Source organism: Larus michahellis, chromosome 6 (genome assembly GCF_964199755.1).
Source record: "Larus michahellis chromosome 6, bLarMic1.1, whole genome shotgun sequence".
In the NCBI taxonomy this organism is placed as follows: Eukaryota; Metazoa; Chordata; class Aves; order Charadriiformes; family Laridae; genus Larus; species Larus michahellis.
Genome location: NC_133901.1, coordinates 36878043 through 36895358, shown reverse-complemented (window position 1 = coordinate 36895358; position 17316 = coordinate 36878043). Strand labels below are relative to the sequence as shown.

At 57.4% G+C, this 17316-nt stretch overlaps 2 protein-coding genes across 4 annotated transcripts in view; one reads left to right on the top strand and one right to left on the bottom strand.

The window, feature by feature from the left end:
* Window positions 1-17316, bottom strand: part of CDH23 (cadherin related 23) — a 213113-nt gene that overhangs the window by 16773 nt on the left and 179024 nt on the right. For both annotated transcript variants that reach the window (XM_074591549.1, XM_074591548.1), the window contains 3 exons: window positions 2788-3009; window positions 2587-2706; window positions 181-361 (listed from right to left, as the gene is read on the bottom strand). In XM_074591549.1, coding sequence (XP_074447650.1) covers window positions 181-361; window positions 2587-2706; window positions 2788-3009 — 523 coding nt within the window. The remainder of the gene's footprint in view (window positions 1-180; window positions 362-2586; window positions 2707-2787; window positions 3010-17316) is intronic.
* Window positions 4600-15464, top strand: VSIR (V-set immunoregulatory receptor). Of its 2 annotated transcripts, none has more exons than XM_074591552.1 (7): window positions 4600-4784; window positions 9554-10012; window positions 10766-10813; window positions 12152-12259; window positions 13736-13763; window positions 14260-14447; window positions 14733-15464. In XM_074591552.1, exons 1-7 carry the CDS (start codon window positions 4721-4723, stop codon window positions 14768-14770), a joined length of 933 nt encoding a protein of 310 aa, XP_074447653.1. In that variant the 5' UTR covers window positions 4600-4720; the 3' UTR covers window positions 14771-15464. The 2 variants fall into 2 exon arrangements, with proteins under 2 accessions (XP_074447653.1, XP_074447654.1); XM_074591553.1 differs by having other exon boundaries at window positions 4643-4784; window positions 14263-14447.

Genomic DNA, 17316 nt, shown 5'->3' with positions numbered 1-17316 from the left:
AAGTTTCCTGTTGCTCAAAACAGGATTTCCTGGTGTCGAAAGGCTGAATTCGCAGAAGCGCTGGGAGGGAGGACGGCTTTTCTGAAAGGCTTCCGCCCGCCCTCCCACAAGCCAGGTTCCTCCATGGGGCAGCCAGAAGGAGAGGTGGTACCCCCACCACCACCCAAGGTCCCCGCTCACCAAGGGGGTCCCCAGCGATGATGCTGTACTCCACTTGCCCACTGGGTCCCGAGTCACCATCGTGGGCCAGGAAGGTCCAGACACGTGGGCCAGGCTGCCCTTCTGTGACATCGAAGGGACCCTCGTAGGGCCGTGGGAAGGTGGGGCAGTTGTCATTGATATCGTTGAGGTTCACCAGCACCTGCGGTCAGGGCGAAAGGGTGGAGGGCAGTGAGGGGAGAGGGATGGAAGAGGAGACCAGCCTGCTGGCCATGAGCATGGGAAGCCATGGACAGGTGACATCGCAAAATACCTCCTGTATTTCTGGCTTTGCAGGGTTCACCAAACATCCAGCTTACAGTTCAGAGACTCAAAGTCTGTCATTCCTGATCATAGTGACACTATGAAACTCCAGCTGCACACAGGTGGGGCCCTTTTCAACCTCCGGGACACACACCATGATGGAGAACTCAACACAAAAGTCAAATGTTCTCCGCATTCATATCTTGAAACCCAAGCTGGACAGATAAAAATCACAGATGTGGATTTGACCACCAAAGCCATGAGTTTGGAGAGACCTGACATCTGCAGCCAGCTGCACACTTGCTCACTCCTTTTCCTCCACCAAGGCCTTCATTTCTACTGCTGAGTAAACTTTAAAAAACTTGCAGCTTGTGTCCTTATTCCAACAGGAACAACCACCAACGCTGCTGGCGCGTTTCCTCTCTTCGCATCCCTTCCTACGACACACTTGGCTGGCTAGAAACCAACCCTACAGATCTCAAAAGGGGAAAGCATCAACTGTTTTAGGACAGAGTAGACCATGGGGCTGCCAGCAAAGCTGGGGATCCAACGAACTCGAGTCTTGCTTTTTAATTGAGTCACGCTACATAGGAGACGTTTATATAGCTCTCTACTATACTGTATTGCAAAAAGGGTTATCCCCTTCCTTGCTAGACTTCAGGGAACTTGCACAGGGGAGAAACTCTGCCTGAGGAGGAGAGTCTCCAGTGGCTAATAAAAGGTTGAGCTTTGGTGGTACGGGTGGTTATGAGAAAGCTACGGAAAATGAGGAGCTTTCTGACCTCCTGGGCTAAAGGACAGTAAAATCCATCAGATGGGCATTCGTTACTGGCTAAATCTAATCTTTACAGAAGAGTATATCTGAGCCTCTGCTCCGTTTCCTAGCAGTGGAGAAAACAAACACTGGCACGCCTTATCAGGGTGATGGATTTCCCATCACTCGGGATCTAAAATAATCACTAAACCTCCTCCTAAAAGCCATGTTTTCGTATGGTGCTGGCACAAACTCCCTGGGCTGTGTAAGGAGGGTGTTTCCTATCCTGTCTAGCTTCAGTACTTGTTGCTGAAGGGGCTTCCAAGTTCATGTCTCTGCTTGGGCCGAGAGCCGGGAAGGCTCTGCCTTCGCCCGCAGCACGCCGGCAGCTGCCGCCTTCCCTGCCAGCAGTTAAACCCCAGGTCTCGAGGTTTCCACTGCAGTTTTCCTGGGCCAGGAAGGCATCTCCAGCAGTAGCAGCTGCACACATCTGAAGGCTTCCCACCTGCCCAAGCATGGAGCACAGCGCTCCCAGGCTTGCGCAGACAGATCTCATCCATGGAAATCTCCCACACTGGTATCTCCCTTTCAGTTTCTCTTGTTTTCTTGGCACACAAGAACTTTACTCCTTTTGGGGGACTACAAAACGCTTGGCTCGATAGCTGGGTGAGGCATGGTGGTCCATGACAGGGAGCCAAAGCAGAAGATCTAACCGATCCCTTCCACCCGCAGACCTCAAAATCAGCCTGGGCATGGACGTCTACCACACAACCTGTCAAATTTTGGTTTTGGTTACAAAAATAATCAACATATTCAACTCCTGCAAAACGTTTGCTTTGGAGCTCCTAGTCCGCCCTCCCCACACTTTGGGCACTGCACTAAGTTCACGTCACCGTGGTCCAGGAAAAATGGAAGAGCTAGAGAGAAAAGCAACAAAAAAAATGCCTACAGGCTTTAAATAGCCTCCATACGAGGAATCAAAAGGGAATTTTAAAAGCAGATAAATAATCTGACAAGATAAAGATGAAGCAGAAATTAATGCTATAGCAATGCTTTACTACCTACTGTCCCTTCAAGCAATAAGCACCAAGGGGACATCTAAAGAAAACATAATGCAACTTAAAAGCAGTTCCGGAATTTCTTCTGTTTGTGTCTTTGCAGGCCCAAATAACCCACAAGCGTCCCTTGCCCACATCCCTGTTTTGCAACCCTCATGAGGGAGTGGGGCAACAGCAACTGGGCAAACTGGCCACAGCTGGGAAAAGCGACTGGTGACCACTGGGAAGGAGATGTGAAACTGCTCGCACAAGGGGGAACTCTGTGATCCCGAAGAGGCCACTGTGTTGCAAACCCCCTCAGCAGCTCCCTACCGTGGTGGTCGATGTCAGCCGGCGCGAGACGATGGGGCACTGGTCAGTGGCAGTGACGATCAAGGTGTAGCGCCCATGGCTGATCTCGTAGTCCAGCTCCTTCACCGTGCGGATCTGTCCCTGCAGGCGAGGGGAGAGCGACCAGGAGTGACGGGAGTGGGAGAGGGACATGTCTGGGATGGGGCTGGCATCCTTACTGACCGTGGCGCTGTCGATGTGGAAGGTATCCAAGATGTTGCCTTCGGTGATGGCATATGCAACCGTGCCATTGGGTCCCTCATCCCGGTCCAGGGCCTGCACAGTGACGAGGGTGGCGTTGAGTGTGGCGGGACCTTCATCGAGGGTCACCTCGTACAGCTGCTGTCGGAAAGCAGGAGCGTTGTCGTTCTCGTCCAGGATGGTGACGTACACTGTCGTGGTGGCCTGTGGGACATGGGGACATTGTGTTAAACATCATAGAGGGATCGGCTCCACAACCCCTGGAGCTGGCTGGGGAAGGCTGGACCTGTCAAGGTCAATGACCAACGGGGGCTCAACCCTGCCAAAACAGGAGGCAGGGCTCAAAACGAAACAAGCCATGGCTGCAGATGCCTCTCCAGGTAAGGGTTGGGTACAGAGATAAACGTGCAGAGATTAAATCTTGTTCCTTCTCCTTTCCACCCAGTGTCACCATTGCTGATAACACCAGGGAGCAGTCCATGGCAGAGGGAAAGCCAGAGGCTGAACCCCATCGTGGAGGAGACATGTGTGAGTCCTCACCTTGGCTTTGGAGACATCTTGGTTCTTATTACCGAGGGGAGTGGCGTGGTAGATGGAAAATACCCAAAGACGCTGCTGCCATGGCTCAGGGGAGGAACAAAAATGAGCATCTCAGCCTGACCTCCCGCGGGTCCCATCATCTACCTGCTGACCACAACTTCAGTGCCGCTCAGGCTTACTCTGTCCTGACCCTCTTTCAGCTGTATCTGGCCCTGCACAGGCACTTGGATGTCCTTACTGAAGGCTGTCTTCTGGGAGTGTCACCACGGGGGCACACCTGGGGACAGGGAAGTGACACAAGCGTGCCACCCTGCCTAAGGACTCATCTCAGAGATGGTGTCTTGGGACGATAAACCATTTTCTTGGAGTCTCTGGACTTTGTGCAACAGAATTGCACAAAGCAACAAATTTCTTCCAGCCAGACAAGGGTTACCTTTTCAACGAGAGCATCACAGGCGTGTTTGCTGTGAAAACCACAAAGCCGCACCGTAATTAGCTCCTTTTCTATTTCGCCGCCCCGCTCCAAATTCAGAGCAGGTGAGCTGCAAAGTTCCCTGCGGTTTGCAAACCTCCACTGTTATCTCCGGGCTCCGCTTCTCCAGGGAACCCCCTTTCGAGACGAGGTGGCCCTCGGCTGCAGCCGGAGATTTTGTGGATGCTTTTGGAATTTGAAGCGGAGCTCCAGGAGGAGTTACACAAGTCAACTCGCCGTGCCACTTATTTGAGGGCAGAGTAAAGTCCCCCCCGCTGCGTAAACAGGCTGCAGGAACGGGGGATGCTTTGCTCCCCCTTTTTTTTGTGGAGGAAAAGCTCCTTTCCCTTCCCCAAGCTCTGAGTTACCCTTCCCTGTTTGTTCCAGGAGGGTTTCTGCCCCCTTCATCCTCACAAAGGTGGGGAAAAATAATTCCGAGCAAAGTGCACTTCAATGAAGCAAGCTGGAGCTTGGCCCCCAAGGGATCGGCTCCTGCCAGGGAAGGGATGGGGACCAGCATGTCCCCCCGGCACGGTGAGCATCCTCCTCAGCTACCCCAAAAGCAGCACGCGCCTCATTCTAAGCTACGCCCTGCAAAAAAAGGGGGGAAAAGGGGGAAAAACCCAACACATGCACCCACTGCTGCCCAAATGGGTGGGACTGAAGTGTCACCCACCCATGGGGTGCCTGTTTGGGGTGCTGCCACCCCCCCCCCCGCCTCCCCGGGCCACCCACAGGTCCCTGCCCCATCTCACCTCCTGGGGGTGCTCGCCGTTCTCTCCATCGCTGCCTGCGATATCTCAATGAAATTTCCTGTGTGCGCGAGTCCGGCTGCGGCTGCCGGGCTGCTCGCAGCGTGCAGACGGCTCCGCAGAGGCCAGCTGAGCTGCCCCGCCGGCCGCCATGGAGGCCACGTCCCCCCGGCCTGGGCTACTGCTGGCCACGCTCTGCCTGCTGGCGTCCCTCGGTAAGCTCCAGCTTGCTTTCCTCCCCTCCCTGCCCAGAGAAACCCTCCTTGCCCAGGCAGCGCATTCCCCCGTCTGGGGCTGTGCCTCGGCACAAGGAATTTGAGGCATTTGGGGGGTTTATTAACTTCCTCACCCTGTTATTTCGGAGTTGGGGGGGCTTGAGCCAGAGTCCCACGCGATGCTGGCTGTGTCAGGGGGAAGGGGCTGCTGTTTTAAAACTCCGGGATTGGGCTTTTCTCTTCTTCCTTGGCTTTGATCTAACATGCGCGGAAGGAAAGCAGCCACCCCTTGTCTCCCTGCCAGCCCCCCGCTGGGGATCCCGAGCTGGAAAAGCCACCCTGTTCCCACACGGCACTTTGCCCTGGCGCTGCGGAGGTCCCCGGCCACACGTCCACCCCACGCCGCGCTGAAAGGAGCGTTTCATCAGCCCCGGGGGAGCAGAGACTATGTGCGAGCAGGGCCGGGATGCCCTCTCTAAGGATGCTCTGCTCCGCCGTAATTGCTGGGATGTGCTGGGCAACTTCTCCGGGCGGGCGGCCGGCTGGGCCAGGGCTGCTGTTGTATGACCACCCAGTTTCCCTTCCCCTGAGCGAGCGCTTGCCAGCGCTGGAAGCTTGCCGGCTGCTCGCGGTGGGATGCTCAGGGAGGGGCTGCTTCACACACGGCTCCGCACCAGCCCTGGCAGCGGTTCTGTACTGGGGCTCTTGGGGACAGGCGGGCAAACGGGGGCGGTGGCAATTAAAACCGCAGCTCATCTGTGGAGGAAGGGTCAGAGAACGAAGCTGGGAAGGACCACGGTCCCTCCCTGCCCTGCGCAGGCGGAGGATGAGCATCCTTGGCTTCTCCCGGGCTTGGCTTCTCCCTCTGTCCCAGGATGGCAAAGTGACTGCCTCCAGGATTTCTGTCGGCACATCCCCAGGAAGATACGATGCCCCACTGCAGTGGGGCAGGGGGTCCCTTCTCCTCTCTCCTCTGGGACAGCAAGTCTGGTGTGGATTGATATGTGCTCCCGACATCAGGATGTGAGCCTCCCGACATCAGGGAGCGATTCCCAGCATCTCCCTTGGATGATTTTATTTACACATCTCGGGTGCCGGGGCCGGACACCAAACCTTCTGCAACACAACAAGCTTGGACTCTAGATGTCCAACATGAGCCTGGTGCCAGAGGAACTCAGCTTCATGCAACCTTCGTGTGCCTGCCAAAACTTTCTGAACCCCCAGCTAATTTTAGCCGGGCTTGATGGAGAAGTAGAGCCCTTGGAGACATCCGGCTCCCACGCGGTTTGGAGACGCTGGCAGCTTGGTGGATGGGGAAGCGGCTCCTCTCCACCCAAGGCATGGCGTCTGAGCTGGGCTTCCCAAAATCGCATCCCAAGCGCAAACCTGGTGCTGTGACCCTGTTCCTGAGTTGGCACCGTGCTGGAAGAGGAAGGCAGGAGCCTCCGGCGGGAGCAGCAGCATCCAGGCCTGGATGATGGGTACCCAGGGAGCAGCCCCACCGCTGAAAAGCCCTTTGGTTCCTCAGGGTGCGGGAGATGAGGGCCATTAACGTGGGCATCTGGCATCTTCAGTAAGTTTTTTCTTGTACTGAGGTGTGGATGCCTCTGCACATCTCACCCGGCTGATAACTCTGAAGCATAATGACAGCACGGTGACGATGGGGCTGGCGGCACTTTGGTGTGAGGCTGTTACAAAAGCTCCCAGAAGAGGAATCAAAGCTGGGTTCCTCGCTCCGGCACTGGCAGCCCCTCGTCTGCAGCGGCTGAGCCCCTCCAAGGGCTGCAGCCTGCCCCCCCCCCAGATTTCCCTGGAGCGGAAAGGGGGGGCATGATGTGGAAATCACTGCTATAAGCCACAGGAGGGTAAATCAAATGCCTCCTTGCCAGAGCAGGGAACCAAAGGCAGGAGAAGCAGCCAGGAGAGGCTTTTGGTCACCGACCCAGAGTTTGGCACAAAATCCTGTTTTATTTGAGCTGATGGTCGGCAAAGCAACACGGGCTCCTCGGCTTTAGTACTTTTTTGCATTTCGTTTTCTCTGGAAGGAGAACTCCTGGGTTTCATGCTAGGCAGTGGTGCCGGCAGCGGGGCTGTGCCAGGGCTGCAGCGGGCTCTGTGCCACACCAATGCGACGCTGCGGGTCGGAGCCGAGGATGCCGAGGGGCCGAAGGGGCACTTTTGGCACCCCGCATGACACCTCCTCTGTCTACCAGATGGTGATGAGGCAGCAGCTCCTGGCTTGGACCTCGGCCGGTCCAGCGCTCCCCCAGCTCTCGGTCGGAGCTGCAAGGAGCTGGGCACCTGGCTTTATTTTGGCATTCGCCAGCGGCACTGACTTCAAAGGGAACGGTCCAACCGGGATGGGATGGAGCCAAAACTGGGGTCTGGGCATGGAAGAAACCCACAGCACCCAGGGAAGATTAAGAACCATGAGCTTTACTGCAAAGACACTGCCAGAAGGTGTTTCCTCCAGGCACCAGCTGGCATCTAGCACGGCTTTAAAGCTTCGTCACATCTTGGGGAGGGACCAGCAGCCGCCCCGGCACCTCGCCAGCTCTCCTCCCCAGCTGTTTTCTCCTCCGCTCGACAGCTTTTGGAAGTCTTCCCTTGCTTGGGATAAAGAAGGGAAGTTGGTCATGCCGAAGGCTTCGCACACGTGGTAACCTCTGCCCCCCCCCTCCCTGCGGCTGGGCGCCGCTGCCGAAAGCGTGGGCTGCCGTGACTTTCCATCCAGACGGTTCCCATCAAGGCCCGGAGGTGGAGGCTGGATGGTTTAAGTGAGGCACGGCTTTGCAAAACCATGTGGGGATGAGTGGGACGGCCCCTTTTTATTTGAGGTGGAAAACAAAGCCTGCCGCAGATACTTTTGCAAGGTGTTGGAAGTGCGGCTTCCTCCAATAGAGCCCTGGCTTCCCTTCCCCTGGCTCCCGGGGGACCCCAGATGTGAATGGGGCACTTCCTGTCGTGGCAGGTATTGAGAAACACATCTGAGGTGGCTTTTGTCCTCGGTCTGCGGGTGAGGAGGTGGGGGACCCGCTCTGCTGCGTGCCAAAACCCAACCAGCCCGGCTGAGCATCCCGGTCCCCAGTAGCATCCGAGGATGGCGAAGCAGCCAGGGCTCAAAAACGAGCAGAAGCGGGGCAGCGCTGAGCTCCGGCCACGCAAACCTCTGCCCCGGAGATGCGTTGCCTCAACGTGCTGTGGGGAGCAGGCTGAGGTGCCTGTAGGAAGCCAGAGTGATTAGCCGGAGCGGTTTGGCAAAGGTCACCCCGTTCCCAGCTCTGCGGGACTCCTCAGCAGCGTGTGCTGCAGACTGGGGGGGTCTGATGGGGCAGATCCCCTCCCCAGACCCCCCTTTCCTTGAAAAGCATCCTTGGAGGTGGGCTGCTGGGACTCGGGGGCTCCATGGCTGTTCCTAGGGGGCTTAGAGATCCCCATCACCCTAAAAACCAGAAGTAACCCCGAGGGGTGGAAGGCGGGGGAGATTTTCGCTTTCGGTCTTTCAAGCGGAGCCTGGTGCCGGGGCAGAGGCCCTGCAAGGAGGAGGATGGAGGATGCTCTCCGGGCAGCCCGGTGACGGTGAGCCCCTCGCCGGGGTTGGATGGCTGGAGGGTAGGCGCCGCACATCCAGCCTCTGATTGACACCCGCTTGATATAGCAAGCGAAAAACCTCAAAGCGAAAACGGTGGCGGAGCTAATGGCACAACAGGATGTGACCAAAATAAAAGAACATCTCGTCCTCGTACCGCCTTCTCTGTTGCAAACCAGCCCCAGGAACCTCCCGTTTCTCAATAATTTAAAGAAAACGACCTCCAAATCAGCTTTTTCTTCAGCTTTCCAAGGTGATGCTTGCATTTCTGCAAACACAAAGACTGGCCCATCTTTTCTCTCTCCTCATGTGCATCCCCCCTTAACCACCAGTACCCTCCGCCGGTGTGCTGGGACAGTCCCAGTAACCCGGCAATACACGCCTCTGCTTCCCTCCATTCCCCCCGTCAGGCTCCTTATGCCTCTGCCAGGCTTCCTGCCCGTGTTTTGCAGCCGGCAGCTGGTCAGGGACTTCTTTCTGAAAAACTGTTTTTATTTTCAAGCAGTTCCCCGCGGTCGGCGTTGGCCAGTTTCCCCTTCTCCTCCCCAGGGGCTGAAAAACAAGCAGGGTGGGACCCGCTCCCCGCCTGATCTCAGGGGGGGACACACGGGCTCCTCCTAGTTATTTGCTTTATATTTTTTCTCCTTTTTTTTTTTTTTTTTTTTTTTCAGCCGTCTCGGCAGCTCTGGCTGCCCCGCTTTGCAGGGGGCTGGTGCCCCCTAAGCAGATGCCCGGGGCAAACCCCCACCTCTCTGCCGGCCCCAGGCAAACCTCTGCCTCCCCGCTGCTATTAAAACCTGATGCTCTATTAGCTCTATTTAAAGCACCTCCTCCCAGGGTCCTTGCTAGGGCGAAGCTGTGCTCCCAGCCCTGCTGGGATGCTGCCACAGACCAAACGATAGGCTCACGCCGTGCTTCCCATCTCCCTTCTCTGGGGATACTGGGAGATTTTTCCATGATTTTTTTCTTGCCTTAAGGGCATGGGTGAAGTGTTTTTCCCCGTCTGCCTGCAGGCTGGTGCTCTCTGATTGCTCTCTGCAGCCCCTGGCCATCCCTCCGCCACCATGGGTGGTGGGGTTGGCAGTGCCTTTTTTGGGGAGGGATGCCCATTTTGCTGCGCACTCAGGGTGAGCCCAGGCCTGCGGGCTCCAACTCAGCCGCCGTGTCTTCTCCCTGGCAGGAGGGCCGGCAGCTTTCCTGATCACCACCCCGTACTCGCTCTGCGTCTGCCCCGAGGGCCAGAACGTCACCCTGACCTGCCGGATCAGCGGTCCCCTTGCCAACCACCATGACCTCCTCTACAAAACCTGGTACTTCAGCAGCAATGGTGACCAGAGATGCTCCGAGAAGAAGCACATCCGCAACGTCACCGAGAAGGAGCTGCACCATGACCTGGGCAGGCACCATGAGCTACTGGGCAACGGCACCCCAAAATCCCCCCTCAGGGGGCAAGCCAGCAGCCATCACGGAGTGGAGTTTGTCCATGACCACCACGGTGCCTTTCACATCGTGGTGATGAACCTGACGCTGCAGGACAGCGGGAATTACTGCTGCTATGCCGTGGAGGCCAGGTGGGAGCACGGCAAGCCCAAGCCTCAGCGTGCCGCTTACGGTTTCGTGGAGCTGCAGATCCTGCAAGGTGAGGATGGCAGCCAAGGCGAGCCCCTGCCGGTCCCGCATCCTGGTCCCGCATCCATGATGGGATGCGGTGGGGCATGGCGGCAGATAAGGGCTGGTGGGGGGATGCCGGGGTGCAGCACAGGGGCTGGGGAGGCAGGGCATGCTGATGCTGAAAGCCCAAGCCAAGCAGATGTTGAAGGGTTGAATTAGGGCCAGAGAGCACTGGAACATTAAAAAAAAAAATAAAAAAAAAATCAAGAGGCTGGAATGCAATAAAATCCATGCTACATAGTTTCACTGATCTTCTTCAACCCCTTTCTGGAAGAGAAGAAAGCAAACCTCAACATAAAAGGAGCTGGCTGGTGGTCCAAGCCCGGGGGAGGGCTGCGGGCACCGTTCGGGGCGCAGGGCTCGGAGATAACCTCGGGGCAACAGCCCAGCGGGGACAGCCACCCAGAGAGGCGCGAGATGGAGGGGAAGGCATCTCCTGCCCTTGATTTGCAGCATTAGGGTAGATAATTTTCCTTTTAGGCCAAAAATAAAAGAGCCTGCGTGGCCAGGGACAGGGCCTGCCGCTGTGAGGGAAAAGGGTTCTTGCAGCAGGAACCGCAGTGTAAGCTTCCCGGGATTAAACTCTTGCTTTTGGGATGCTGTGGGCTGGTCTGGTGAGCAAATCGTGGTGGGCAAAGGCGAGCACGGCTGGCAGGTGTGGGAGCTCTGTGGTACCTGCGCGAACCCCCTGAGATCTAATGCGCTTTTCTCTCCTCTGCAGGCAGGGGAGGGCTTCAAAACTGCACGTTTCATACCGCCGCCAGCAAAGGTAAAGGGAAAAAGACGCCTCCCGCCAATGCACTGCTTGCCATCCTGGGCTCTGTACTTCCCTAGGGATGGCCACTTGCTATAAACACATCAGTGCCCAGGTGCCACCTCACGGTCGGGTGTCGGGAGGGTGATTTCCGAGGCTGCCCCCTCGGACATGTGACAGGCACGTCCTCAGGCTGAGGAGAGCCTCCTTTGGCCCACCACCTGCACGTGACCCTCCTGAAGCCCGTGGAGATCGTTCACTCCATGGTTATAAAGCACCTGAGCCCCCCAAAAACACGATCAGGGATTTAGCGGCTGCTGCCACAAGCAGATGGGAAGGGACAGAAAGGTAGAGTCGCAGGAACCTCTGGCAACACCCCGGCGCCATCCTGAGCCCATGCCGCCTTGCCCCAAGCAGAGATTCTCTCGCCGGGGAAACCCAAACCTTGCTTGAGCGCTCAGACAACATGAGGCTCCCCCAGCACTGCGTCTAGACGCTGGGGGTGCCCACACTCCGCTGTGCAGGTGGTTTCTCGGCGGGTCGCTCTGTCTACCCCCCTTTGCTGGCTGCTAAATAGGCAGATTTTGCTAAAATTGGTTGGCGGCGCGGTTGGGGCCACGGAAACTGCATGGGAAACTGCATCCTCCTCCCCACGAGTAGTCCTTTGTGTCTCAAACCCTCGGTCCCAAATGCTGGGACACCCTGTCCTGCTGAGCAAAAAAGAAAAGGGGAAAAATATCCGCTCCCCGCCAAATACACCCAGAGCAAGAGGCTGCTTCCCCAGACGGACGCAGAGGAGGGCTTGAGCCGAACCTGCCCTTGATTTAGGCAGCCCTCCATCCTGTCCCACATGGACCTTGATGGCCACAGACCTGCCCGCAGGCTGCCAGCCTTTCTGGGGAGCCTCCTTGGTGGAGAGCTCTCCCAGGGGCACTTCATTAGTGGAGGCCTTGGGTAACGAGCCCTTTGATGCCCGAGTACTTTGAGGCAGCCTGATTTTGATGAGGGTGGGGGCTGGCACTCTTTGAAATCAGGGAGAGACATTCTGCTGAATTCAAAGGGCTTTATCAGGGCCCTGCTTCTCTCCTCATATCTAGAAGACCAAAGGCAGACCTTGGGATGTCCTCCAGCAATGAAGGACTTTGGTCAAGGTCCTAAACTGATGCCTCAGAGCTTATCTCCGCAACCAGCAAATCATCCTGGCGCAAATCCCGTTAGGAGCAGGCCACCCATGTGTGTGGGAGCCACAGGTGTGGGGCAACGCCAGGGTTGCCCCCTGCTTCTGGTACGGGCTTGAGGAATCCAAGGAAATACATGGCGAGTCCTCCCCACCTCTGTCCTCTTCTGTTGCAGATATCACGGCCGCCGCGCTGGCAACGGGTGCCTGCATCGTGGGCATCCTCTGCCTGCCCCTCATCCTCCTCCTGATTTACAAGCAGAGACAAGCGGCCAGCAGCAGACGTACGTACCCTCCCCTCGCCATCCACCAGCGGGGACACCCGTCTCATCTCCTGGGCTGCATCAGAGTGGCCTTTGTGGGATGGGATGTATCCCACCGGAGCCAGTGGGATACAGTTGAGTCCCACGGGCACCGTGTAAGGTGGCCCAAAGACAGGTCCCTGCCAGGTGCCTCCTACGAAGCTGTTCTGGGAAGGGCCAGGCTCTTCTCACCACAAAAAAGACACTGAGGGGCTGGAGTGGGTCCAGAGAAGGGCAACGGAGCTGGTGAGGGGTCTGGAGCACAAGTCCTGTGAGGAGCGGCTGAGGGAGCTGGGGGTGTTCAGCCTGGAGAAAAGGAGGCTGAGGGGAGACCTTCTCGCTCCCTACAACTCCCTGAAAGGGGGGGGTAGCCAGGGGGGGTCAGTCTCTTCTCCCAAGGAACAGGCGATGGGACAAGAGGAAACGGCCTCAAGTTGCACCAGGGGAGGTTTAGGAAGGATACTAGGAACAGTTTTTACTCTGAAGGGGTTATTAAGCATTGGAGGAGGCTGCCTGAGGGAGTGGTGGAGTCGCCATCCCTGGATGGGTAGACACAGTGCTTTGCCAGAGTTAGGTTGCTGGTTGGACCAGATGATCTGAAAGATCCCCTTCCAACCCAGGCAATTCTATGATTCTATGATTGATCCTATGATTCCATGCCTGCGGGCTGCCCGTGAGGAGTGTGGGGTGGGAGAGGGACCCGTGATGCCTGCGTGGCACCCCAGGATCCTGCTGGGGACACTGAGACTGCGGAGATGCTGCCAGCCCCCCCTCTCCACTCACTGCGCCCTTTCCTCCCCGTCCGCTGCGAGAGACGGCTCATTTACTCACCCCTCCCTCCGCCCCACAGCTGAAATAGAAGCTTTGCCTGCTAAGTGACTGGAAAAGCATTTATTTGTGCTTTTTCTTCCCTGCTTTTTAAAAGGAGCCCTTACCTGGCCAAAAAGACCGGCCACCTGCCTTCATGCACCTGGGTGCAGCTCCTCCCCATGCTGCAAAGCATCACCTGGATGCTATTTAACCCAAAAGATGGAAGGCAAAACCCAGGGGGATTTGCTCCTGGGGTGTCTCAGACCAGGTTAGCTACAGGTTATTTCCTCCGGGCGCTTCAGTCTGGGCCAAAAACTTGTGTGTCTGGGCTCGGGATGCTCGCCACGCGGCCATCCAGCACACCCCAGTGACACCGGTCTGCCCCGTCTGGGCCACCTTCTCCCTTCTTCAGAGCCTGCGTTTGCAACCCGGGAGGATTTACTCCCCGGTCTGCGAAGTACGCGAGGCAGGAGATGTCAGGGGTGCGGAGAAGGAGGTTTGGGAGCAAAGGGGAGGCTGATGCGAAAAGGAAAAGGGAAAGGAAAGAGGAGGAACTGGGTGCGGGTGAGACGCCAGAAACCAGCGCTGGCAGTTTGACGCCGGGTTTCGTGCTGCCAGCACTCACACCAACCGCTTTGTCTTTGGCAGGTGCCCACGAGCTCGTCAGGATGGAGAGGTGAGGAAACCCACGTGCTTCCAGCTCCCTCCAACCTTCTCACACCCCCGGACCCCGCAAGGGTCTTGTCCTCTCCTCCCCTTCCCTCCCCTCCAAACCAGCGTGCATCCTCAGCCCAGCGGAGCGAAGGGGATGCTGGTGACAGCCACACCCGGGGTCCTGTCCCTTTCCCCTTCTGGGCAGCTGCTGTTTCTCTTTCCTCCCTCCGAGTGGGAAGTGTTTCCTTTCTTTCTGCCTGTGCCAAGGGCTCACATCTCCCTGCGCCCCTGGAGAGCTCGAGACCATGGTGCCTTTTGGTTAAGCTTTCCTCTTTCAGACAAGTTTTAATCCTGTGCCGGGCTCCCCGCTTGCTCTCAGCCAAAGTGCCACCGCCTGACCCTGCTCCCTGCCCTGCTTGGGTGTCCCCACTGCTCAGCCAAAACCCCGGGGACAAAAATAAAAGTGCAAATCCCGCCCCCCCCCCCCCTCTTCCCTCACACCCTCTCCTCTCCCGCAGCAGCGCCCAGGGCATCGAAAACCCCGTCTTCGAGGAGGTCCCCTCGGGGAGCGCGGAGCTGCGGCCCCGACCCCAGCTCTCCTACATGGCCAGCCGACAGCCCTCCGAGTCCGGCCGGCATCTGCTCTCCGAACCCGGCACCCCCCTGTCCCCCTCCGGCCCCGGGGACTGCTTCTTCCCCACGCTGGGTGAGTGACGGGCGATGCTGAGCCCCCCCCGGGGGAACGCTGCGGGAGGGGTGGGAAGGAAAGGGAAGGGGATTCTGTGATTGTATAAGTATGAAAGGGGCAGCCGGGAAGGGGAAAGCGGGGGTTAAATATCAGTGGCAAACTTTGCGTTATTTGGGACAGCAAGTCCCAGGGCTTTGAAGACGGGGAAGGCCCAAAGCCTCTGTTTTCTGCGCAAAAGCGGCCGCTTCCTGAAGCATATTCCCACAGCTGGACTAATAACACCCCTGGTCTGCCCTTTCCCAGATCCTGTTCCCGACTCGCCCAATTCCTTGAAAGCCTAAAGACCCCGGAGGAAGCCACATCCCCCAGCTGGGAGAGGCCAGGCAGCTGCCGTGCGCGCTCGCCCAGCTGAGACCCCCGGGACGGGGACAGCACGGCCAGGGACAGCAAAGCCTTAACAAATGAAGCCGGGAGCAGGATCCCTGCCCTCGCCTCCTGTCCTGGCTCTGCCCTGGGGCTGGAATTGAACCGCTCTCGCACGGATTTCGGTTTTTAACTACCAATTTCTATGGAGAAAGAGTACGGCTCTGCACTGCTCATGTTCGACGGACTAGCTGAAAATCGGGGAAGGAAGGACGACCCGCACCTGCAAAGCTCCCCCAGGATTTAACTTATTGCCAGGGATTTAAGCTCCACAACATCGACCTGTTTCCGCGTCTTTGACTGAAGATCCTCTCCGGGAGTGGATGGTAAAGTATTTTATCCACCGCGAGACAAAACAGGGTCACCGGCCACCCTTGTACTACCTTTTTCTTTGCAAAACAGGAAGGGGAGAGGCTCCCTGCTGCTGACAGAGCCCTCCTTCCTCACCAGCCTTTTGAGACGGCCACGGACTTGCGAGGCTGCTGTGTTTTCAGCTGGGCACACATCAGGAGGAGCCTTATTTCTGCTGCAGTTTTATCCTGGGCTTGGGATCAGGGGAATTTATCTTTCTGTTTGTTTCATTATCAGTGCTGATTAAAAGAAAAAAAAGGATGTTTATGGTTTTTGTTTGGTGTTGTTTTTTTGGTTGGTTGGTGGGTTGTTTTTTTTCGGAAATGCCTGTAAATTGGAAAGTTCATCTGGAGGGTGTCGGAGGATGTTCCCGTGATGTGGTTGAGGCACGGGAGCAAGCAGCGGGCAGTGGGAAACGCTCTGTCTGGCTTCCCCCCGTCCTCCCGGGACCAGCATGGCCAAGAGCAGCTATCCCCGGCACCGCTGCCGGAGGACCCTGAGATGCCCCAGGGGATGCGGGTGCCCTCACAGCATCCTCCGTCCGAACGCAGTACCCCAGCATCGCTCATCCTAAAGAAGCCGTGGGAGACAGGCTCCAGCGTGACTCAGCCCCTGGCGAGGAGATAAAACCTTGTGGTAGATGCTGTTACTCGAAGGGCGTGTTTAGTTTTTGGGGTTTTTTTCCCTCTTGTTTCTGTTTTTGTTGTAAAATGGGGAAAAAAGTTGCTGCTAGGCAAACATAAACATTAGTCATACCAAGACAGTGTCAGATCTGAGCAATAGCTGCACCAGGCAGAGAGCCCGGGCAGAGCATCCCCAGCAGCACGCCGAATTTTCACACTCCGTGACTGGAAGAAACGGCGTTTGCCTCTGCCACGGTCTGGGGACACCCTGCCCCGCTGCAGGATTCCATTAATCTGGCACTGGCTTCAGCAAGAGCAACTTCAAGACGCTACGGCTGTGGGCAGAGGGATAAAGAAGCCGGCACCAACGCCCCGACTTTGGATGTAAATTCCTGAGCGTGGGACTCGGGCTTTATTGCCACCCATGGCTCAGCCCCATTCCCGGCTCTGCTGCGGAAGCTTGACCAGTGCCTCCGGTGCTTCCCTCTCCCCGTCCCAGTGGCTGCAGCTGGGAAGGCACGTGGGGAATTTGCCTACTTGCGGATCCTAGCTGCATTGAAGCCCTCTCCCAGTCTCTCCGTTTGCTAACAAATGTGCTGTCTGACGAGAGAATAAAGCCTTGTTGGGAACAGGTTTCCCTCTGCGCTGCAGGAATCCCATTTTTCGGGAGGCAGAGGCGAGCTGAGCAGCCGCCTTCTCTGCCAGAGGCTCTGGTGTGGCACGTCGGGGCATTTCCCACCTTTAAAAGTTTGCCAGAAGGAAAACTAAAGACTTTTAGGGGAAAGAGGCCATGGCTACCCAGCCTTCCGCACATGCCGGCGTGGGAGCCCTGGCACGCCGGGTGCTGGCACCCCACCTTGCCCCCCACCACCGATGGAGAAGACAGCACGGTGCTGCACCTTCGGGCAGGATGCTGATGGTGGCGGTGACCCAGCAAGATGCTCACGCCCTCACGCAGGGCTCTCGCAAACGCCTGGCTCGGGAGCACACGTCGAGCTGGCCCCGCCGCCGGCTGTTTTCCGCTGCATCAGCACTCGGGGCTTCGCTGGCAGGGAGAGCGAGGAGCCGTGGTGCTTCACCTGAACGCTTGTTTCAGAGCGGGCGGACGGGAACAGAAACTGCGGAGGCTGAGGCAGCCCTGGCTGGGGGGAGGCTGCGAGACAGACACCTGGGAGGTGAGGAGAGGCTTTGCCCACCCGCCGTGCCTCGCTGCAGCCGCCGGTGCCTGGGTCTGCGGGTGCCGAAGCTCCCCTGGGCAGAAATCCTTCCTCCTGCTGCGGGAAGCCTCCCAGAGACTCCAGAGCAGGGCCAGCCCTTGGGGAGGTGCAGCTGGAGACGTGCACCAGGGTCAGACAGAGCCGGGGTGACTCTTGCAATTCCCATGCAAGGACACCAAGACCTGCCAGTTGCAGCTCACTGGCCTGTGAAATTTTTCTTCCCTGCAATGCTTTTTGGGGTAAACGCTTCCCTTTTATCATCACCGCTTGGCC

Bases quoted from the DNA above. Each gene is read 5' to 3' on its own strand.
- VSIR (XM_074591552.1), top strand. From the start codon at position 4,721: ATGGAGGCCACGTCCCCCCGGCCTGGGCTACTGCTGGCCACGCTCTGC. The intron at 4,785-9,553 runs GTAAGCTCCAGC...TCTCCCTGGCAG, and splicing joins CTGCCTGCTGGCGTCCCTCG to GAGGGCCGGCAGCTTTCCTG. The intron at 10,013-10,765 runs GTGAGGATGGCA...TCTCCTCTGCAG, and splicing joins GGAGCTGCAGATCCTGCAAG to GCAGGGGAGGGCTTCAAAAC.